This window comes from Pan troglodytes, chromosome 15 (genome assembly GCF_028858775.2).
Source record: "Pan troglodytes isolate AG18354 chromosome 15, NHGRI_mPanTro3-v2.0_pri, whole genome shotgun sequence".
NCBI classification, from domain to species: domain Eukaryota; kingdom Metazoa; phylum Chordata; class Mammalia; order Primates; family Hominidae; genus Pan; species Pan troglodytes.
Window position 1 is genome coordinate 19,533,562 of NC_072413.2, and position 23,736 is coordinate 19,557,297.

Genomic DNA, 23,736 nt, shown 5'->3' on the forward strand with positions numbered 1-23,736 from the left:
TAAACTAGAATAGCCAAAAATATCTTGAAAAGAAGGACAAAGTAGATGGACTCACATTTCCTGATTTCAAAACTTACTAAAAGCAACCGTAATCAAGACAGTGTGGTTCTGGGGTAAGGATACACATATAGATCAATGGAATAGAATAGAGAATCCAAAAGTAAACCCAAACATTTATGATCAACTGATTTTTGACAATGGTGCCAAGACCATTCAATGTGGAAAATATTATTTTCTGCAAATTGTACTGGGACAACTGGATAGCCACATGCAAAAGAATGAAGTTTTTCCCTTATCTCACACCATATAAAATCAACTCAAAATTGATCAAAGACTTTAATGGAAGAGCCCTGCGTCACCTACCTTTTGCACTAGAAATGTCCCATTTTGCAGGTTTATCACGCTGCCTCCTGACCATAAAAGTTTGGGAGCTTTGAAGGCTCTTTTAATTTTGAACTCTGCCCTTTTTAGCCCAAGAGATCACCCTTCCACCAATATAATCCTTTCTAAAAACTTTGTGGGGTTCCTAGGAATCCAGTTTGGGTTCATTCTATTAGTCAAAAGCCATACTCCCCAATCTCTTCTAGACAGGCCATTCCTAGTTTGGACTGTGGGTCAGGAGGATGCAAGGTGTCCTTAAGATTCTTCAAAGTCTTTTTTTTTTTTCTAGTTAAAAGAGTCTATAAGGAACTGATTAAAGTCTTAATAAAGGGCCTCTCAGCAACACCCTTAAGATTGTCTTGACTTTGAGTTATTTTTGCTTGTTTTGGTTTTTAGTTTGAGAACATTTTGCCATCTGAATAAGATGGGAAAGAGAAACAGTTTTTGGATTTTTTTCAATTAAAAAAATTTGGGGGTAGAAATGGGGTCTCACTATGTTGCTCAGGCTGGTCTTGAAATCCTGGCCTCGAGCAATCCTCCGACCTCGGCCTCCCAAAGTGTTGAGATTATAGGCATGAGCCTTCACACCTGGCCCAGTTTCAGTTTTAATCCTAGCAAGCCCTGGCTACTTTATACTCCCTCTAAATTTTGCATACTGAACAGTTTCTTTTGTATTTCATCTTTTTTTAGCCATATCTCTAGTGTAGCCGTATCTCGAGTGTGAATCTAATGTAGCCATATCTCTTAGTATATGCAGCCAAATAAACCATTTGGCACCTTAAACATTCTGCTTGAAAATCTCCTTTGTCTGATCTACCAGTTCATTAGATACATTAGGTACATTCTATTTTCAATGTTACCAAAATCAACAGTTTCACAAAACTTCTTATTACCACATAATGTGTCATATCTTCTCCAGCTCCAATAACATTCTCCTCATTGTCCTTCAAGCTTTCACTATCATCAGTCTCTTCATGGCCCTTCCAGTTTCTGCCCACTGCCCAGTACCAATGTCAATGCCACATGTTTTTGTTACAAAAGCACTCCCGACTTCCAAGTGACTAATTCATTTTTTGTTATCTACTGCTGCGTAATAAACTGCTCCAAAACTTTCCAATGACTTCAAACAACAGGGATTTTATTGTAACACATCTCACAGTTTCAGAAGTTAGGAATTCAAACAGGGCTCAATTGGGGTGACATTTTTTTCCATATGACAGTAACAAAGGTTACTTTGTGGTATTCAGCTGGCACCTGGGCTGGTGTGAGCTGGTCACCCATACATCTGGCACTTTGATGGAGAAGGCTGGGCTCAGCTGGGAGCCTCAACTGGAGTGTCTACACATGGCCTCTCTAGCATTACAACCTCAAGGTAGCCAGACTTCTTATGTGGCATCTCAGGGATCCCAGAGAGTGTTCCCAGACAGCTGTGCCAAAGGTGCAATTCCTCTTATGACCTAAGCTCAGAAGTCCTAATATCTGCTACATTCTAATGGTCAAACCAGACACTAAGGCCAACCCAGACTCAGGGGAAAGAGAATTAAAATCCATCTCTTACTGAAAGCAACAGAAAAGAGTTTGTGGCCCTATTTTGACATCTAGATTGATGTATAATTGCCATTAAATAAACACAAATATTTATAGTGTAAAATTTGGTTAAGTTTTGACACATGTATATCCATGAAACCATCACCACTACTATGATAATAAACATATACCTCATCTCCTACAGTTTTCTTGTGTCCCTTTGTAATCTTCCCTTCTTCCCCTCATGTCTCTTCAGGCTCCATCACCATCGCCTGACCTGTTGGTCTTCTAGAATTTTATACAGATGAAAATGTACAATATATACATTTTGTCTGTTTTCTTTTATTTGGCATATTTTGAGATTCTTTTGTGCTGTAACATGTAAATAATAATTCATTTTATTGCTGAGTAGTATTGCCTTGTAGGGACCGGGGGTTTTTCCCCTCATTTACCTGTTAATAGACATTTGGATTATTTCTAGTTTTAGAGTATTCCAAATAGAGCTACTAAGAACATTTGAACACAAGTCTTTTGTATAGTTTACCATATACAACTATTCCGTTTATTATATTCCACCAAGAGAAATAAAAGCATATATCATAAAGCATATATATCGTATGCTTTTATTTCTCTTGGTAGAATATAACGAATGGAATAGTTGTTTTATATGGTAGGTATCTATTGAACATTTTGTGAAACCACCAAACTGTTTTCCAACGTGGTTTTACCATTTCACATTCCCACCAGCAGTGTATTAGAGTTCCAGTTGCTTCTCATCCTCACCATCACTTGCTATAGTCAATCTTGTTCATTTTACCTATTTTTTAGGTGTTTTGTTGTCTCATTGCATTTAATTTAACTTGCATTTTAATTTGCATCTCCTTATGATGTTAAACATCTTTTCATGTGCTTTTTTGCCTTCTGTATATCTTCTTTGGTGAAGTGGCTGTTCAAATCTTTTGCCTCTTTTCTTACTGAGATGTTTTTATGGAGCTTAGGGAGTTTTCTATGTATTCAGGATGCTAATGCTTTATCACATATACAATTGAAAATATTTTCGTATAACCTGTGGCTTCTCTTTTTTTTTTGTGTGTGTGTGTGTGTGCGCGCGCACATATATATTTTCAGAGACAGGGTCTCATTATGTTGCCCAGGCTGAAGCGCAGTGTCTATCCACAGGTGAGATCATCACACTGCAGCCTCCTCTAAATCCTGGGCCCAAGTGATCCTCTTGCCTAAACCTCTCATAGTGAGGACTACAAACACGTACCACTGTACTTGGCCTTTTTACTACTGTAAGTCTCTTTTGATGTGTTTTAGTTTGAATGAGGCTCAATTTATTAATTTGTTCTTTTATAGATCATGCTTTTTGTGTCATATCTCAGAAATCTTTGGCTACCTCAAGGTCACAAAAGTTTTCTCCTATGTTTTCTTTTAGAAGCTTTATAGTTTTAGGTCTTACGGTCAGGTCTACGATCCATTCATAATTGTTCTTATTTGATGTGATGTATGAATAAAAGTTGATTTTTATGCATATAGATAACTAAATATTCCTACGCCATTTGTTGAAAAGACTATTCTTTCCCCATTAAATTGCCTTGGTAACTTTGTTGAAAATCAGCTGTCCACATTTTGTTTGTGGTCAAATTGTGGTCTCTCTATTCTGTTCCATTGATCTATTTCTACAGCAATCACACTGTCTTGATTACTGTAGCCATATAATTCTTGAAATCAGGTAGTCAGACTTTCAACTTTGTTCTTTTTCAAAGTTGCGTTGGTTATTCTAAGTCTTTGCATTTCCATATGAATTTTAGAATCAATTTGTCAGCATCTATAAAAAGACTGGTGGGATTTTGATTGGGATAGAATTGAATCTCAAGATCAATTTGGGGAGTATTTACATCTTAACAATATTAAATTTGGTAACCAATAAACTTGGTATATATCTTCATTTATTTAGGTGTTCCATATCTTTAAACAGTATTTTGTTGTTTTAAATATACAGGCCTTTTATACTTTTGTCAGATTTTTTTTTCAGATAAGTCAATTGAGCATAATCCAAGGGATTATTTCTTGATTCTCAATTATGTTCCATTAACCTAAATACTCATCCTTATGCCACTACCCCCATTATTTTGGTAATTATAGCAGTATGGAAAGTTTTAAAATTGGGTCTGTATTCTTCCAACTTAGTCAATGTTTTTAAATTTTTATTTTTAAGACAGGATCTTGCCCTGTTGTCCAGGCTGGAGTCCAGTGGCACAATCACGGCTCACTGAGGCCTCGACTTCCCAGGCTCAAGTGATCCTCCCACCTCAGCTTCCCGAGTAGCTGGGATTAAAGGTGTGCACCACCACAACCAGCTAATTTTTGTATTTTCAGTAGAGATGGGGTTTTTTCCATCTTGCCCAGGCTGGTCTCGAGTTCCTAGCCTCAAGCAATCCACCTGTCTTGGCCTCCCAAAGTTCTGGGATTACAAGCGTGAGCCACCAAGCCCAACCTGTCCTTCTTTTTAAAATTGTTTAGGTATTCTGGTTTATTTGTATTTGCATATACATCTTAGGACCAACTAGTCAAATTTTTAAGATACAGCCTCTGAGATTTTCCTAAGGATTATATTGAATCTATAGAACAGTTTGTGAAGTATTGCCATGTTAATGATATTGATTATTCCAATCCATGAATATTGAAGGTCTCTCTATTTATTTAGATCTTCTCTAACTTTTCTTAGTAACGTTTTATGATTTCCAGTATATGGAAAAGACACCATTTTTGAGAAAGAATTGTTTTCTTAATTTCATTTTTGGATTGTTTCTTGCCAATATATAAAAATATAATTAATTTTTCTATATTTTTTATATGCTGTAATTTTACTGAACTTGGTTATTAGTTCCAGTGGAGTTTTTTAATAGATTACTTGGAACTTTCTATATTCAGGATCATGTTATCTACAAACAAACTCAATTTTTCTTCTCCCTTTCCAATCTAGATGCTTTGTTTGTTTGTTTTAATGTACTTGCTACAATCTTCAGAACAATTTTAAATAGAGATGGCAATAGCAGACAACTTGCCTTGCTTCAAATCTTAAGGGGAAAGCATTATTTCACTAGTAAGTATAATGTTGGGTGTAGATTTTTCATAAATGCCCAGATATTAGGAAATTTTTAAAAATCCACTCATGGATTAAAGAATAAATGATAATAAAAATTAGAATATACACAGAACTTAATACTAAAAACACCATATTTCAAAACATATGGGATGCAGGCTAAATAGAATTTGAAAAAATTTGTCTTAAATGCCTATATTTAAAAAGAAGACAGCCAGTGCAGTGGCTCATGCCTGTAATCCCTGCATTTTGGGAGGCCGAAGTGGGCAGATCACCTGAGGTCAGGAGTTCAAGACCAGCCTGACCAACATGGAGAAACCCCATCTCTACTAAAAATACAAAATTAGCCAGACATGGTGGCTCATACCTGTAGTCCCAGCTACTCGGGAGGCTGAGGCAGGAGAATCGCTTGAACCTGGGAGGCAGAGGTTGTGGTGAGCCGAGATCACACCATTGCACTCCAACCTGGGCAACAAGAGCAAAACTCTGCCTCAAAAAAAAAAAAAAAGAAGAAGAAGAAGAAGAAGAAGAAAAAGAAGAAGAATGACAGGCCAGCAAGGTGGCTCATGCCTGTAAACCCAGCACTTCGGGAGGCCAAGGTGGGAGAATCACTTGAGCTCACGAGTGCAAGACCAGCCTGGGCAACATAGGGAGACCCCATCTCTACAGAAATTAAAAATAGCCCTCTGAAGATGAGTCTTACTTAGGGCATTTGGCTTTGTAGATGAAACTCTGTCATAGAGAGGGTCTTCTCTCCTTGGTTGGCTGGTTGATTAGCTGACAAGCATTACCTGAGCAGCAATGGAAAATATAAGAGCAATATCCACAATTTGGTCTTGGGGATCTTAAAAATTCTAAGTAATGAAACAGTCACTCACCAAATATATATTCATAGTTTTCCATTTGCTCTGTGTTCTCCCTATCAGGAATTTAGCCAGGTGTGGTGGCATGCACCTGTAGTCCCAGCTACTCAGGAGGCTGAGGCAGGAGGATCGCTTGAGGCCAGGAGGTTGAGGCTGCAATGAGCAATGTTCATGCCACTGTGCTCCAGCCTCGGGGGTGGAGAGAGAGAGAGAGAGAAAGGAAAGAAGGAAAGAAGGAAGGAAGGAAGGAAGGAAGGAAGGAAGGAAGGAAGGAAGGGAGGCGGGGAGGGAGGGAGGGTGGGAAAGGAAAGGAAATACACTAACTGGGAAAAATGAATGAAGCATCTCAACATGGATTACTAAATCTTGCCAACAGGTTGAATTATGCAACAAGCAGACACACCCTTCTCACTTCTTAGTCTCTAGGACACCATCATTTCTTCTGTGGCAGGTAGATGCAGAAGCACCTGCAGACCAGAGGGCATGCCCAATATTCACAGGGGCGGGCATGGGAATGTGCTCAGGGTGACACCACCTAAGGTAAAAGTTCCCTTGACTTTCTAAAGATATGTGGTAATGCATTGAGAAATCATTCCATTGTTTTCCTACCCCAAACCTTTATTAAAGCTTTCTTCACATCCTTGTTTCTCAAAGAGTATATGAGGGGGTTCAGCATTGGGATCACCACTGTGTAGATGACAGCAACTGTGCGGTCCTGGGTCAAGGAGTAGCTGGACCTGGGGCGCAGGTACATAAAAAGTGTTGTGCCAAAGAAGAGGCAGACGGCAGTGAGGTGGGATGCACAGGTGGAAAATGCCTTAAACCTGCCCTGGATCGAGCTCATTTTCAGAATGGTGTTGAGAATTAAGAAGTAGGAGATCAAGATGGTGAGGGTGCAGCTCAAAAGGTTGAAACCAGCAAAAATGAAGAGCAGGATCTCACACAGTGAGGTGTCTACACAAGACAGGGACAGGATGGGTGGTCCATCACAGAAGAAGTGAGTGACGACATGAGCACCGCAGAATTTCAGACTAAAGATACAGCCAGTGTGGATAAGAGAATTGAGGAATCCTGCACTGTAGGAGCCCACAATCAGCGAGGCACAGACCTCAGGAGACATGATGGTTGAGTAGAGCAGGGGGTTACAAATAGCGGCATAGCGGTCATAGGCCATGGCAGCGATGAGATAGCACTCACTGGTGGCAAAACCCGCATAGAAGAACATCTGAGTCATGCAGCCAAAATAAGAGATCACTTTCCTCTTGGCCAAGAAGTTCACCAGGGTCTGGGGCACAACCGTGGAGGAGTAGCAGAAATCCAAGAAGGAGAGGCTCTTCAGGAGGGAGTACATGGGTGTGTGCAGGGTGTCACTCACATGGATCAGGAGGAACATGACCAGGTTCCCCAGCAGAGTGGCGGTGTACATGCCCAGGAACACCACGAAGAGCAGCCTCTGGAGCTGGGGGTCAGTGGTGAGGCCCAAGAGCTCAAACTCCATCCCTTGGCTCAGGTTTGCCCCTTTCATCCTTCTCCAGTGCTCTGCGATGGAGAAAGAAGGCACCACCATAAATGAGGTTGAACACCTGGGGCTCTGACTGGGTTTAATTCTGCCTAAGGACAGCCTTCTGAAGATGAGTCTTATTGAGGGCATTTGGCTTTGCAGATGAAACTCTGTCATAGAGAGGATCTTCTCTCCTTGGTTGGTTGGTTAGTTGGTAAGCATTACTTAAGCAGCAATGGAAAATATAAGAGAAATATCTACAATTGGTCTTGGGGATCTTAAAAATTCTAAGTAATGAAACAGTCACTCACCAAGTATATATTCATAGTTTTCCATTTGCTTAGCTCTGTGTTCTCCCTATCAGGAATTCAAGAGTGCCTGACCTTGGGAAGCTTATATTCTACAGACAGTATATTTTGTGTTTAAGCCACACATACTGTGGTATCAGACTGCTAAGGTTCAAAGTTAGGACTTTGCCATTAACTAGCTGTGTAATCTTGGGAATGTTACTTTACCTTTCTGAGTTTCCATTTTTCCATCTGTGAAATAGGGATAATAGCAACTGTCTATAAAGATTATTATAAAAATTCAATGAGTTATTTCATGCAGAGAAGTTGAACAAATTCCAGCACGTTGAGGAAGTTCAAAGAAGGTTAGCTATGAGCATGCTCACTAAGAAGATAGATCCAAAACCTAAATAAACATGATAAATGAGATGAACCCAAAACAAAGCTTAGCAAGCAACCTACCACCTAACAGTATAGACAGAGACACACGTGCTACGCAAGCATGACTAAACAGGCTTTCAGAGAGGCTGTAGATGGCTGATGGGTCAGCTATAAGACTGGCCCTGTGAAATCAGCACTACCCAGGCAATAATGTGAATACTTAAGGTAACAAGGGCTGAGAGTGTGCAGAGACGGAGGTAGTGTAAGACTGCATGTGGGAGCCTCCACCAACGGGAGAGTCTCCTCATCATCCATAAAGCTGCCCATCATTTCCAGAGAACAAAATCACCCTGGGCTCAGAGGATGTTATGGCCAGTAGGAAAGGAACGAAGTGAGTGAGTCTTTGTGAAAATGCCTTTTCTATTTAGAGAGTGAACAAAGCTTGAATGCATCACCTAAACACCACACTCTCCTCTGTCCCATTGGCTCCTCTACCACGTGTCTTCCCAAGTTACCTCTGGGTGCTGAGCCAGTTAAGCACCCTGTGCTCTTGGGTGAAGACTCTCAGTTACAAAGACTTTGAAGCCAACAGATGTGGCTGAGTAGGACAAAAAGGGGCAAAAGTGAGCTGCCTCATCCTGCCCTGAGGAGAGTAAGCGAATAACACACCTGTGAAAAGTGTTGGGAGAATTTGGAGAGGAAAGAGCTGGATTGAGCAAGCAAACATTCTGACGAATTCCAATGACATAATTTCCAGAATCATCAAACTACCTGGGCAGGAGAAGATTCTGGACATATGTATAACTAAATTTAGTTGTCAGGCAGGGAATGAGGCACCATTTGTGTTGATAGAATACTGTGACTGGTGACAAGAAAAAGGCTTTTAGAAATGCCCAAAGAGGTAACATGCCCTAATAAAATTGAGACACAAAATATAAGTGCAAATTTGAACACAGAACATTAGCAACTGCTTTTAGAACTCATGGAATGCAATTCTGTGACTTATTTCATGTCACTTAGATGTAACATTCAGCTATCCTTACTCTAACAGCTGTCATTTTATAATAAATCTCACTATTGTAGAATGTGGGCAGTCCTAGATTTAGGTTGCAAATGTCTTTGGCGCCATTGGTGACAAAGGCCAATTCGACTTCAAGGCAAATTAGAGGAATTCAGATAAATGACTGTAAAACTCCCAGAGTGGAAATAACTTGCAGGCACTTTAAGAAAATAGAAAGGTGGTCATTAGGAGTGGAGTAGAATTTTCAGACCCAGCTTCCCATCTTCTTTCCTTGGTGGGCTGTTTCAATTTAGGTAATAGGTCTGCAAGTATCTCTCTGATTAAAAGAACAAAAGAAGAGAAAAATAGAAATACGTGCAATGCTCCGGACAGTGTGGATGAGGCAGGAAGCATACACTGGGGTGGAGTGGTGGGATGGCATGGGGTAGGGTGGTGGGTAATACAGTGGATAGCTGATCAGAGCCTCCAGATTTATCATTTACTTTAAACCCACACTCTCTCTTCTGCTCCCCTTTCCTCTTTCATCTCTCTTCTCCAATCTGCACTAAATTCAAAATTCTTAAGAATACAGAGTGACTCAAGGAAAGGATTATGGAGAAATTGGCATCTCTGAGAGTTGTTCAAAGGATGCTGGAATTACCACTATTTCTATTGGCTATAGTTTGTACCTGTGAATGAAATGTAGGAGGAAAACTTAAAGGTGATCTTATCATATGGGAGTGGATTATGGAGTGGAGTGCATAAGAGTGAGAGCAAATGCCTGGGGTCTGTGGATGAGGGAGGCATAGGAAAGAAGCTCTGTTTATACCCAACTCATTGCCCCCATCCCTGGGATAGCACAGTGAGAGCACATGTGGATATGAAGGGCAGGCAGCCAAGAAAAGCAGCCAGTGAGATTCCTTGAGCGACAGTGATCCCAAACAATGGTTCTTAAACAGTAAGCTGCCTTGCCCAAGGTTCACAGGAGAAGCTTGTTACATGTGCAGATTCCAGGTCCCAACCCACGGAAAATTTGATCCAATAGGTCTATAGCTTGGCCCCAAAGTCTGGTGATTCTGACTGAGACAGGAGGTCTCTGAACCTCACTCTGAGAAACACTAAACCATGGGGTACTTGCAGGAGCAGACAGATCTTCCTGAGCCACATATACATATCTCTTCTAGCTTGCTGGATTTGTCCATGTCCTGGGAAATGAGCCTGTGGGTAGGATGGTCATCCTGGACATGCTCTTCCCTCCAGAAGACCTATCTGTGGTTAACCATTTCCGGAAATCTGGGTTACTACCTGATGATAATCTAACACCAGAGCATTTCTTCCTTCAAAGTTGCTTCAGATGTCCTTCAGCAAACCACGTAATTCCAGCAAAGCACCTGGCTTGATGTCAGAGCTGTTGCTGTAGGGGTCAGAACACAAGTCTTCCATGGAAACACAGCAAAGACAAAGCCAGACTCTGCATTCATAGACTGAGTCTGGGGATCAGAGCCTGTCACTGACTTTAGTCTTTCACGTTGTCAGAGGTGTGAGGCAGCCCCACTCCCTGTGAGCTCCTCACAGCTGATCTTGTGCTGGCAGGAGCCACCCCAGAGCCATCTTTTCCCCTGGCAGCCCAGCAGCTCACCACTGGGGAGGAGGATGTGTTCACTGATTAAAGTTTAAAAGGCAGGTGAGGAAGTGGGACTAATTAGCCCCATGAAGGCCCATTAAAGTGTTTGAAAAGTTACTAGCATCTCTGAGAGTCTACCCATGAGGAAACAAGTGGCTGGGAAACTGGGAATGAGGGGACTAGATCCACACAGATCCCTGCAAACATGGCGCTCATTCGCCCCAAAACACTACTCCACCTTCACTCTAAACTTAACTCTTACGTGATTATCTGTATTTCCTCGACACTGGAAAACCAGGTTTTTCTTTCTTCTATGCCAGTTACCCAATGTACATTTGTGCTGTAGATGAGAGCTGAGGACCTTCCTGCCCTTCAGGATTATAGTAAAGTTAGAGGCATGTTATGTGGTTCCCAAATAGTTGGGAATTTTCTAGGTATCTTTCTGTTATTGATTTCTGATTTAAAAGCATATGGTCAGAGAATACATTTTGTATGACTTGATACTTTTGAATTTATTGAGACTTACTTTAAGGCCCAGAATAGGACCTATCTTGGGAAATGTTCTATGTCCACTTGAAAGGAATATATATTCTGTTTTGTTGAGTGGAGTGTTCTATCTGTAACTGCCAATTAGGTCAAGTTGGTTGATATTGTTGTTTGAGTCTTTCTAATCTGCTGCTAATCTCATCCAGTGTATGTTTTCATATCAGACACTGCAGTTTTCATCTACAGAAGTTTGTTTTCAGTCTGTTTTTATATCTTCCTGTCTACATTTTTTGTACATATGGAATACCATTATAACTGTTTTAATGTGCAGTACAGCTTTGAAATCAGACAGCTTGTTGTCAAATCCCTGCTTAACAATTTGTTAGCTAGGTGACATCTAGAAAGTTTATTAACTTTGCTGATACTCATTTTTCTCACCTGTAAAATGTGGATAATAATAGTACCCACCTCATATACCTGTTGATAAGACTGAATTTAATAAGACAACATTTGTAATGATCTCCACAATAAATATTTCTTATTTATTACTGCTTAACAAAGCACGCTAAAACTCAACGTTTTAAGCCAATCACATATTTGCTCAAATATCTGTAATCTTGGCTGGGCTCAGCTGAGTGGTTAGACTGCTGATGTCACCTGAAGTTACTCATGCAGCTACAGTCATCTAGAGCCTCAATTGGGGCTGGATGGTTCGGTATGGCTTCACTCACATACTTCAGTGTGACGGGCTGGAATAGCTGGAGGCTGCCTAGACCTTTCCCTTCATAGTATCTTCAGCAGAATTATCAGACTTTTCATCACATGGTGGCTCAGGGCCCAAAGAGATACAGAAGCTTCCAGGCATCTTAAGGCTGGACTCTGGAACTCTTCAAGATTATAATAAAATCAGAGGCATCTTACATAGTTTCCAAATATTTGGGAATCCTCTAGGGATCTTTCTGTCATTCGTTTTTAATTTAATAGCATATGGTCAGAGAATACACTTTCTATGACTTGATACTTTTGAATTTATTGAGACTTATTTTAAGGCCCAGAATATGATCTGTCTTGGTGAATGTTCTATGTCCACTTGAATGTTCTATTTCAACTTGAAATGTTGAGTGGAATGTTTTATCTATAACTTTCCAATTAGGTCTATAACAACCAATTAGGTCAAATTGGTGGATACTGTTGTTGAAGTCTACTGTATCCTTTCTAAATCTGCTGTTAATCTCATCCAGTGTATGTTTTCTTATCAGACATTGTAATTTTCGTCTACAGAAGTCACCAAGGTCACTTGGGCTGCATTCTACTGGTCAAAGAAAGTCAAAAGGCCAGCACAGATGCAAGGAGGAAAGAAAACAGACTCTATCTCTTGATGGTGGCAATGGCATGTACACATAGCATTGTGAAGAACTGTTAGCCACAAGAGTGTCAGTCAGAAGAATTGCCATCTTTGCAAAAGATGTAGCATAATAGATCACAGTCATAGTAAATATTAGCTATCATTATTCTTGAGTTTATGTAAACTTGGAGTTGAAGATGTGGCCAAAAGGGCATGAATATAGGTAGGAACTGAACTTAAATTTTAAAAAAGCACAAACTGAGACAAGGAAAAAGATTTGTGTTTGGGGTTTTGTTTTGTTTTTGTTTTTGTTTTTTCTTAGACAGAGTCTCACTCTGTCAGCCAGGCTGGAGTGCAGTGGCACAATCTTGGCTCACTGCAACCTCCACCTCCTGGGTTCAAGTGATTCTCCTGCCTCAGCCTCCTGAGTAGCTGGGATTACAAGCACGTGCCACCACGCCTGGCTAATTTTTGTATTTTCAGTAGAGACAGGGTTTCACCATGTTGGCCAGGCTGGTCTTGAACTCCTGACCTCAGGTAATCCACTCACCTCGGCCTCCCAAAGTGCTGGGATTACAGGAGTGAGCCACCGCGCCTGGCCTGTGTTTGAGTTTCTTAAGAAAGCCTGGAGGAGAAAAGAGAAAAAGAGGAGTGAAGGGAGAAAAATGATAAAGAGAAAGAGAAGAAAAGAGAGAAGTCAGAATATACTTCTGACTTCTGGGTGAAATTCAGAGAGCTATCCTAGGTGTCAGATAGCCAAAGAGAATTTTAAGTACAATAAAGCCATAAAAGCAATTTGGCAATGTATGAATAAATTAAATATAAACCTCTCTTTTATCACCCACAAAAATCTTTGATAGATTCTCAACATGAATGCTTTGTCTAAGAGGTATGTGTGTGTAGCAAAGAAGGTATTAGATTTCTGTTAGATCTGCACAGTGCTGAATGAAGACACGATGGGCAAAAACAGAAACCAACAGATAACCAGACCATGGTAAGTCTTCAAATTTGCGGAAATCTTATAATCGAATTTACCCATGGGAGACTTTAACTTCTGGCCAAGATGGAGTTGTGGGGATCAAATTTACCCCCCTACCTAAAATCACATCAAAAATTAAAAAGAAAATAAGCTAAGATACATAAAACAGTTTTTAAGACATCAGACATGACACAATGAAAGACAATGACCCCAAGAAGTGGGAAACAAATGAGGTGAACACAACAGTTGCCCCAGCTTACTGCCTTTGGGGAGTTTCCAGACCACAGGGCAGAGAGGGTGGACTGAGAAGGATCCTGGAGGACACTCTGTCTTGAGAAGGAACTGGGACTTTGGAAAGACCTATGGGCCAATGTTCCTATGACAGAGTACTAGACAGAGAAATTTCCATAGAGGGAGAACCCCAGAGGGCCGTCTCTCAAGTATTCATAAGAGTAGTGATGAGAGGACAAAGGGAAGCGAAGCCAGAGCTGCGGGCGCTTTTTCTGCCTGCAGGGTCTCAGATTCATTCTTAGGAACTGAGAATTTAATCTTCTAAGATGTCAAAAAGACCATCTTATGCCTCACCTTCCACCCCAGCTCCTGCAACACAAATGCCCAGCACATCAGGGTTTGTGGGATACAATCCATACAGTCATCTCACCTACAACAACTACAGGCTGGGAGGGAACCCGGGCACCAACAGCCGGGTCATGGCATCCTCTGGTATTATGATTCCAAAGCCACCAAAACCATCAGATAAACTGCTGATGCCCTACATGAGGTACAGCCGAAAGGTCTGGGACCAAGTCAAGGCTTCCAACCCTGACCTAAAGTTGTGGGAGATTGGCAAGATTATTTGATGGCACGTGGCAAGATCTCACTGATGAAGAAAAACAAGAATATTTAAACGAATACAAAGCAGAAAAGATAGAGTACAATGAATATATGAAGTCCTATCATAATTCTCCCGTGTACCTTGCTTACATAAATGCAAAAAGTTGTGCAGAAGCTGCTTTAGAGAAAGAAAGTCAACAGAGACAGTCTTGCATAGAGAAAGGAGAACCTTACATGAGCATTCAGCGTGATGAAGATCCAGATGATTGTGATGATGGCATTTCAGTGAAGCAAGCATACAGCCACTGCCTGTTTCCAGAGAAAACACAGCCTCATCAATGAAATCCTTAGTGACAGTGTGGTGCCAGACATTCAGTCAGTTGTCACAACAGCTAGAATGCAGGTCCTCAAGCTACAGGTCCGGTCCTTAATGGTTCATCAGCAAAAACTAGAAGCTGAACTTCTTCAAATAGAGGAACGATACCCGAAGACGAGGAAATTCCTGGAAAGCACAGAATCATTTAGCAATAACTTAAAAGTTTGTGCGGTCTGAAGGTAGAAGTGGATATGGAGAAAATTGCAGCTGAGATTGCACAGGCAGAGGAACAGGCCCACAAAAGGCAGGAGGAAAGGGAGAGGGAGGTGGCAGACCAAGCTAAGCGCAGTCAGAGCGGCATCGTTCCTGAGCAAGAGCACGCGGCCAACTAAGGTGAGGAGAAGAAAGACGACGAGAACATTCCAATGGAGACAGGGGAGATACACCTTGAAGAAATGACAGAGAGCCAACAGAACAGTGAAGAAGGCACATCTACTCCTTAAGACAAGGAGAGTGGGCAGGAGGGGATTGACAGTATGGCAGAGGAAGGAACCAGTGATAGTAACACTGGCTCGGAGAGCAACAGCCCAACAGTGGAGGAGTCACCAACAGATCCCATACCAGAAGATGAGAAAAAAGGAGAAATGTTGCCGTGTTTTATGTGTTCTAAATACTTTTTTAAATGAAAAAATTTTGGTTTAAAAAAAAAGAGTCGTGATGAGTACATCATATGGAGAAACTACCCAAGGACAGGGAAGGAACAACCTGAAAATACTGGAGGGAACACGGCCCAGTGCTTACAGAGGGCCAATTACAGTGCCGGTTCTACCAGCTGAACAGGAAAAGCTCATAGCTCATGGGGGTTTGGGTATTCCGGAAGTTATTTCCTCGGTATTGGGGAATAATTAGCCCTAGATTGACCCTACTGTGGACCTGCCTAACAAATCATGAAAGCAAGACCAAGAGGCTCAGACTGTTGCCAAATAACTTTAACTGCATCCCAGAACCAAAGATACTTATAAGACTATAAAAATATCCACCACCCAACAAGATAAAATTCACAATCTCCAATATCTGAAAAAAGATTATTTAGATTTGTAAAGAGGCAGGAAAACATGACCCATGAAAAGAAAAATAATCAACCAACTGAAACTGACCCAGACATGACACAGATGTTAGAGTTAGTACAGAAGCACATTAAAACAGTTATTATAATTGTATTCCATATGTACAAACAATAAGTAAAGACAAGAAGATATAAAAAGAGACTGAAAACAAACTTCTGTAGATGAAACCTACAATGTCTGATATGAAAACATACACTGGATGAGATTAGCAGCAGATTAGAAAGACTCAAACAACAATATCAACCAACTTGACCTAATTGGCAGTTACAGATAGAACACTCCACTCAACAAAACAGAATATATATTCCTTTCAAGTGGACATAGAACATTCTCCAAGATAGGTCCTATTCTGGGCCTTAAAGTAAGTCTCAATAAATTCAAAAGTATCAAGTCATATAAAATGTATTCTCTGACCATATGCTTTTAAATCAGAAATCAATAACAGAAAGATACCTAGAAAATTCCCAACTATTTGGGAACCACATAACATGCCTCTAACTTTACTATAATCCTGAAGGGCAAGAAGGTCCTCAGCTCTTATCTACAGCACAAATGTACGTTGGGTAACTGGCATAGAAGAAAGAAAAACCTGGTTTTCCAGTGTCGAGGAAATACAGATAATCACGTAAGAGTTAAGTTTAGAGTGAAGGTGGAGTAGTGTTTTGGGGCGAATGAGCGCCATGTTTGCAGGGATCTGTGTGGATCTAGTCCCCTCATTCCCAGTTTCCCAGCCACTTGTTTCCTCATGGGTAGACTCTCAGAGATGCTAGCAACTTTTCAAACACTTTAATGGGCCTTCATGGGGCTAATTAGTCCCACTTCCTCACCTGCCTTTTAAACTTTAATCAGTGAACACATCCTCCTCCCCAGTGGTGAGCTGCTGGGCTGCCAGGGGAAAAGATGGCTCTGGGGTGGCTCCTGCCAGCACAAGATCAGCTGTGAGGAGCTCACAGGGAGTGGGGCTGCCTCACACCTCTGACAACGTGAAAGACTAAAGTCAGTGACAGGCTCTGATCCCCAGACTCAGTCTATGAATACAGTGAGTCTGGCTTTGTCTTTGCTGTGTTTCTATGGAAGACTTGTGTTCTGACCCCCACAGCAACAGCTCTGACATCAAGCCAGGCGCTTTGCTGGAATTACATGGTTTGCTGAAGGACATCTGAAGCAACTTTGAAGGAAGAAATGCTCTGGTGTTAGATTATCATCAGGTAGTAACCCAGATTTCCGGAAATGGTTAACCACAGATAGGTCTTCTGGAGGGAAGAGCATGTCCAGGATGACCATCCTACCCACAGGCTGATTTCCCAGGACACGGACAAGTCCAGCAAGCTAGGAAGAGATATGTATAAATATGTGGCTCAGGAAGATCTGTCTGCTCCTGCAAGTACCCCATGGTTTAGTGTTTCTCAGAGTGAGGTTCAGAGACTTCCTGTCTCAGTCAGAATCACCAGACTTTGGGGCCAAGCTATAGACCTATTGGATCAAATTTTCCGTGGGTTGGGACCTGGAATCTGCACATGTAACAAGCTTCTCCTGTGAACCTTGGGCAAGGCAGTTTACTGTTTAAGATCCATTGTTTGGGATCACTGTTGCTCAAGGAATCTCACTGGCTGCTTTCCTTGGCTGCCTGCCCTTCATATCCACATGTGCTCTCACTGTGCTATCCCAGGGAGGAGGGTATACATAGAGCTTCTTTCCTATGCCTCCCTCATCCACAGGCCCCAGGCATTTGTTCTCACAGATAGAAACCAAACTCCTTTTAAGAAGGGTCTCTATGATGAGAGTTATAGATATACAGTGAGAGACCCTTTTTAAAAGAAGTTTGGTCTCCAGCTGTGAGAGGAATGAAAAATGTTATTCCTTAAATACATAAAATAAGGATATCTTTTGACATCATGTCATCTAAAATACTAGACTTCAGTTGTCCAAGCAACTGGTTCCCTTTCTTCTTAGCTGTCACCTCAGAATTTTGCTTTTGTCTTCTAAGACAGTGATTCATAAAGTATGATCCAAGGGCAATAGCCATGAATTTGTTTTTTAAAAATAAAAGTTCTTTCTATGGTTTTTTTGGAACCAATTATACACCATTCTTTAGATTTTAACTTCTATGTAAATCTAAGAGTTTTTTGCTGGTAATTTTCTACGTGATTAATTGAGAAATACTAAAATTTTGTGAGGGTTATGGTTTTTTAAAAAGGCAGTATTTTTCAGATATTTGAGAAGCCATATCTTTCCTCAAATAAAAGAAGAGGGAGTCCCTCTAAGCAAAATAACAGAAATAGGAGCCTCTTTCAATTTTTTTTCTTCCTCATAGGTGGGACATGAAAAAGTCCCTGTGTAACTCATAATGACCCCTCGGAATAGTTTGAACAACTGCTCTAAAAAGTTTACTGTTTTGTATTTGAGGGGAATGACCAGCAGGTAACAAAAATAATAGCTATAGAAAAGTGAGAAAGATCAAGAAGATGAGTTTGAATTAAAATATTACTGACAGATCAAATTAACCCCTCTCCCAAAGTGAGGATGGGGAATTTCTGAGACTGGAAGAGATAGAAAAAAGAACAAAGTGAAACCTGAAGATAAAATTGTACTAGTCAAAAATTCTCTGTAGGGAAATAATACCAGGATAATCCATTAGTAATCAATGATGACCTATTGAAAAAAAATTGTAGTTTATATCTGCTGCAGCAGACTCCTCTGGAAGGAATAAAAATTTACCCTTATCACTAGTAAGTAATTGAGTAGGAGAGGAGTTGTGGAGACTACAAAGTCCGGGGAACTGTAGGACAGCAGTCCCCAATGTTTTTGGCTCCAGGAACTGGTTTTGTGGAAGACAATTTTTCCATAGAGTGGGGTAAAGGGAGGGAAGTGGCGGGATAGTTTCAGGATGAAACTATTCCACCTCAGATCATCAGGCATTAATTAGATTCTCACAAGGTGCATGCAACCTAGATCCCTTGCATTGCACAGTTTGCAATAGTGTTCCAGCTCCTATGACAATCTAATGCCGCCACTGATCTGACAGAAGGCAGGGCTCAGGCAGTAATGGAGGTGATGTGGAATGGCTGTAAATACAGATGAAGCTTTGCTCACTTACCCACCATTCACCTCCTGCTGTGTAGCCTGGTTCTACAATATCAGTCTGTGGCCCAGGGGTTGGGGACCCCCTTCTGTAGGAGCTTAGGAGAAAATAGCTGCAGGTGCTCCTGGATAGAAACACCACGGCCTTGGGACCTAACCTATCGCAAAAGGGAGAGGAGATTCTAGCAGAGCAGCCAAACTTGAAAAAAACACTTGGATTTACTAAAAAGAGTAAGCAAACAGCATGCTTGCCTCTGACAGAATAGCAACATGAGAAGAGGGTCTTGTGATATTAATTCTGAAATTTGTGGTTTAATACATGGTCTCTCTACTAAGTTCTGATATAGGTATATGCAATTATACATATAAAATAGGTAAAGGTATATCTTCTTAATTGAAAGATGAAATGTTCTACACTACCAAATTTTTAACAAGTCCATTTCAGATAGAAAAATATTAAAATCTTCTAATGACTTTGGATTATAAATTTCTCCCTCAAGTTCTGTTTTTTTTTGCTTTTTGTATTTATAGGCTATGTTGTTAGGTGCAAAACGTTCATGATTGTATCATTTTGGTATATCATTAATTTAGATAAATAAATAATGTTATTTCTGATTTATTTTTTAAAAAAATAGCTTTGAAGCAGGGCTAGCCAAGATGGCTGACTAGAAGCAGCTAGTTTATGTTGCTCCCACTGGGAGAAAAGAAGGGGCAAGTAAATACAGCATCTTCAACTGAAATATCCAAGTACGTGCATTAGGACTCGTCAAGAAAACAACTCGACCCAGGGAGGATGGAGAAAAGCAAGGCAGGACAACTGTCCACCTGGGAACAACATGGAGCAACGGGAGCCTCCCCAACCCAGGGAAGTGGTGAGTAAGTGAGTGAGCAATCCTGGGACTCATGCTTCTCTCAAAGATCTTTGCAAACCTCAGGTCAGGAGATCCCCTTGTGAACTCACTGCACCAGGGCCTGTGGTCTGACACTCAGAGCTACGTGGAGTCCCAGCAGAGCAGCCACTCAGGCACATATGGAGCCCCAGGAGCTTTAGATATCTGGACTTCCCAAACAAAAGCAGCTGCAACTCTGGCCAAGAAGGCTAGACCCGGCCGGGTGCGGTGGCTCACGCCTGTAATCCCAGCACTTTGGGAGGCCAAGGCAGGCAGACCACCCGAAGTCAGGAGTTCGAGACCAGCCTGGCCAACATGGTGAAACTCCGTCTCTACTAAAAATACAAAAATTAGCCGGGCGTGGTAGCAGGCACCTATAATCCCAGCTACTCGGGAGGCTGAGGCAGGAGAATCGCTTGAACCTGGGAGACAGAGGTTTCAGTGAGCCGAGATCATGCCATTGCACTCCAGTCTGGGGCACAAGAGTGAGACTTCGTCTAAAAAAAAAAAAAAAAAGGAAGGCTAGACCCCTGTACATATCTCTAGGAAAGGGGCTGAATCTAGGGGACTGAGCGGCAATGGTGTGCAGGCCCTACTTCCGTGGCACTTCACAGGATAAGACCCACTGGCTTGGAACTCCAGCCAGCCACGGTAGCAGCATTTCATCTTCCTGAGATGGAGCTCCCAGAGGGATGGCAGGCCACCATATTTGCTGTCTCACAGCCTTAGCTGTTGTTGCCATCTGGCTCTGGGAAGTCCAAGATGAGTAGAGACTGGAGCAGTCCCCTGGCACAGCACAGCAGCTCTCCGGAGAGATGGCCAGGCTGCTTTTTCATGCAGGTCCTGGATCCCATTTCTCTTCACTGGCTGAACCTCCTGACCGAGGTCTACATCCACCCCCTCAGCTGTTTTCCAGCTGGCAGCAATTCCAAACCTCCATGGGACAGAGGTCCCAGAGGGAAGCGTGGGCCACCATCTTGGATGTTTTGCAGCCTTCACTGTTAATACCTTCAGATACTAAAAAAATATGAGGTGACTAGGGACTGGAATGGACCCCGAGCATATTATAGCAGCCCTACAGAAAAGTGGCTAGACTATTTGTTATGTGGGTCCCAATCCCATAACTCCTCATTGGGTGGGTCCTCCTGGCCTGGGTTTCCAGCCACCCCCCACTGGGGCTATAAAGCCAGTAGCAGCTCTGAAACTCCCTGAGACAGAGCTCCCAGTGGGAAGGGTGGGTTGCCATCTTTGCTGTCTTGCAGCCTTTATCCTTACTGTCTCCAGGCCCGGGAGAGTCTGTGGGGACCAGAGGCTGGTCAAAACCCCCAGCACAGAGCACCCACCTTGCAGAAAAGTGGCTGGGCTGTTCTCCACCCTGGTCCCAGTCCTCACTTCTCCTCACTGAGCAGGGCCACCCAACCTGGGACTCCAGCACAACCAACCTACTCTCGCCTGACCACTTCAATCACAAAGGCAGCACAGCATTTCTCCAAGGAGGAAATCCCAGAGTCAACCCACAACCCCTCCACTACTGCAGTTGAAGTGGTACAACCCTAACAGCCCTTGGGCTGGGGAAGGAACAAAGGGCCTAGTCACTACACTGGCACCTCCAGCACACCACAGCCACAATACAGAGAGGAGCCCAGCCCTCTTCCCTGGGAACCCCTGGCACCCATTCTTCACTAGGCAGGGCCCCCAGCTCATGACTGCAGAACAGTTGCCCCACCGACAGCTGATTATACCCATTGGAAGTGGCCCAGGGTTTTCCCTGGGGAGAGAACCCCAGAGGCATCCAACAGCCCCTCTGCCACGACCACAGCAGCAGTTCTATCCCTGCTGCCTTTGGTCTGGGGAAGAAACAAAGAGCCTGAGGGGTACACCTGAGCTTACAGCACACCACAGTAACCATATGAAGAGGAGACCAGTCTCTCTTCCAAGTGAGCCCTTGACTCCCGATCCCCAAGCGGAGCTCCAAGCTTATGCCAGCAGTTCAGCTGCCCCACCCCACTGGCTGAACACTCCCAGTAACAGTGGCTCCACATTCCTCAGAGGTGAAGCCCTCAGGGGCAAATGAAAGCCCCTCTGCCAGTGCCTCTGCAGTGGAACTGCCTTTGCTACCCTGAGACTAATGAAGGAGCAAAGACCCTAAGTACCTTATCCACACCTCCAACAAGCAGCAGTCTACCCAAGGAGAGGAGGCCAGTCCATCTCCCATGGGTCCCACCTACTCCTCACCTTCCCCTACCCCACACACTTATCACCCAGCAGGGAACCCTCAGGTTGGGCCCACAGCCCCCATTCAGGGGTGATTGCACTAAGTGATTGCTGACCTGTATCTCTCCGGGGTAGGGCCCCCAGGAGATAAGTGAAAGACTTTCAGCCACAGCCACTCCTAAAGTTCATTCCTCTGATGCCTCCAAGTTAGGGAGGAAACATAAACCCTAAGAACACCCCAGAGCTGCAGTGGGAAGCCTGGGAGTGTCAAGCCACAATCTACAGGCAGCACTCAAGTGGGAGAGGACGGCACACTTTCAGAGCATTGAGAGGGAACATGGCTGCAACTGTGAGGAAATATAGGGGAGCCACAGGACTGAGTAAGAGCCTACCAACTGACCACTACGCCTAAGTGCCACCTACTGGATCACACCCCAAAGCTTCAACACCAAAAATACCTCACTAACCTACCCCTCTGTGAAACCAAACATAAGTCAGCTACAAATAATGACCCTGCATAAAGCCTCAGACCTGTGAAAATACCCAGAAAAGAAGTCAATTTTCTGTACTCAATCTACACCACAGTTAAAGGAATACCCACATACAGAGATAAGAAATAACCAATGCAAGAACTCTGGGAACTCGAATGGTCAGAGTGTCTTATGTCCTCCAAATGATCACACTAGTTCTCCAACAAGAGTTCTTAACCAGGCTGAGTTGACTGAAATGACAAGAAATAGAATTCAGAATGCGGATAGGAATGAAGATCATCAAGATTCAGGAGAACAGCAAAACCCAATCCAAGGAAACTAAGAATCACAATAAAACAATACGGGAACTGACAGACAAAATAGCCAGTATAAAAAAGAACTTCACTGATCTGATAGAGCTAAAAAACACACTAAAGGAATTTCACAATGCAATCACAAGTATTAACAGCAGATCATGCTGAGGAAAGAATCTCAGAACTTGAAGACTGGCTTTCTGAAATAAGACAGTCAGACAAAAATCAAGAAAAAAGAATGAAAAGGAATGAACAAAACGTCCAAGAAATATAGGATTATGCAAACAGGCCAAATGCATGACTCACAGGCACCCCTGAAAGGGGCAGAAAGAAAGCAAACAACTTGGAAAACATATCTCAGGATACTGTCCATGAAAACTTTTCCAACCTTGCTAGAGAGGCCAACAGTCAAATTCAGGAAAAACAGAGAATCCTTGCAAGATTTACACAAAAATACTATCCCCAAGACACATAATTGTCAGATTTTCTAAGGTCCAAATGAAAGAATGTTAAAGGCAGCTAGAAAGAAAGGACAGGTCGTCTACAAAGGGAACCCCATCAGGCTAACAGCAGACCTCTACAAGCCAGAAGAGATTGGGGACCTATATACAATACCTTAAAAAAAATCTTAAACCAAGAATTTCATATCCAGTCAAACTAAGCCTCCTCAGTGAAGGAGAAATAAGATCCTTTTCAGATAAGCAAATGCTAATGGAGTTTATTACCACCAGACCTGCCTTACAAGAGATCTTGAAAGGAGCGCTAAATATGAAAAGGAAAGACCACTACCAGCCAATACAAAAACACTCCTACAAACACAGACCAGTGACACTATAAAGCAACCACACAAACAAGCTGACATAATAACCAGCTAACAACACAATAACAGGATCAAATCCACACATGTCAATACTAACCCTAAATGTAAATGAGCTAAATGCCCCATTTTAAAAGGCAGAGTGACAAGCTGGACAAAAAAGCAAGACCCAATGGTAGGCTATCTTCAA

At 42.3% G+C, this 23,736-nt stretch overlaps 1 protein-coding gene and 1 pseudogene across 1 annotated transcript; one reads left to right on the plus strand and one right to left on the minus strand.

Annotated features, from left to right (window-relative positions):
- Positions 1-6,469: 6,469 nt before the first annotated feature.
- Positions 6,470-7,437, minus strand: OR5AU1 (olfactory receptor family 5 subfamily AU member 1). The gene has a single exon (XM_003314241.6). It carries the CDS (start codon positions 7,403-7,405, stop codon positions 6,470-6,472), a length of 936 nt encoding a protein of 311 aa, XP_003314289.4. The 5' UTR covers positions 7,406-7,437.
- A 6,567-nt stretch (positions 7,438-14,004) lies between these two features.
- LOC473330 (SWI/SNF-related matrix-associated actin-dependent regulator of chromatin subfamily E member 1-like) lies at positions 14,005-15,319 on the plus strand (annotated as a pseudogene).
- The last annotated feature ends 8,417 nt before the right edge of the window (positions 15,320-23,736 follow it).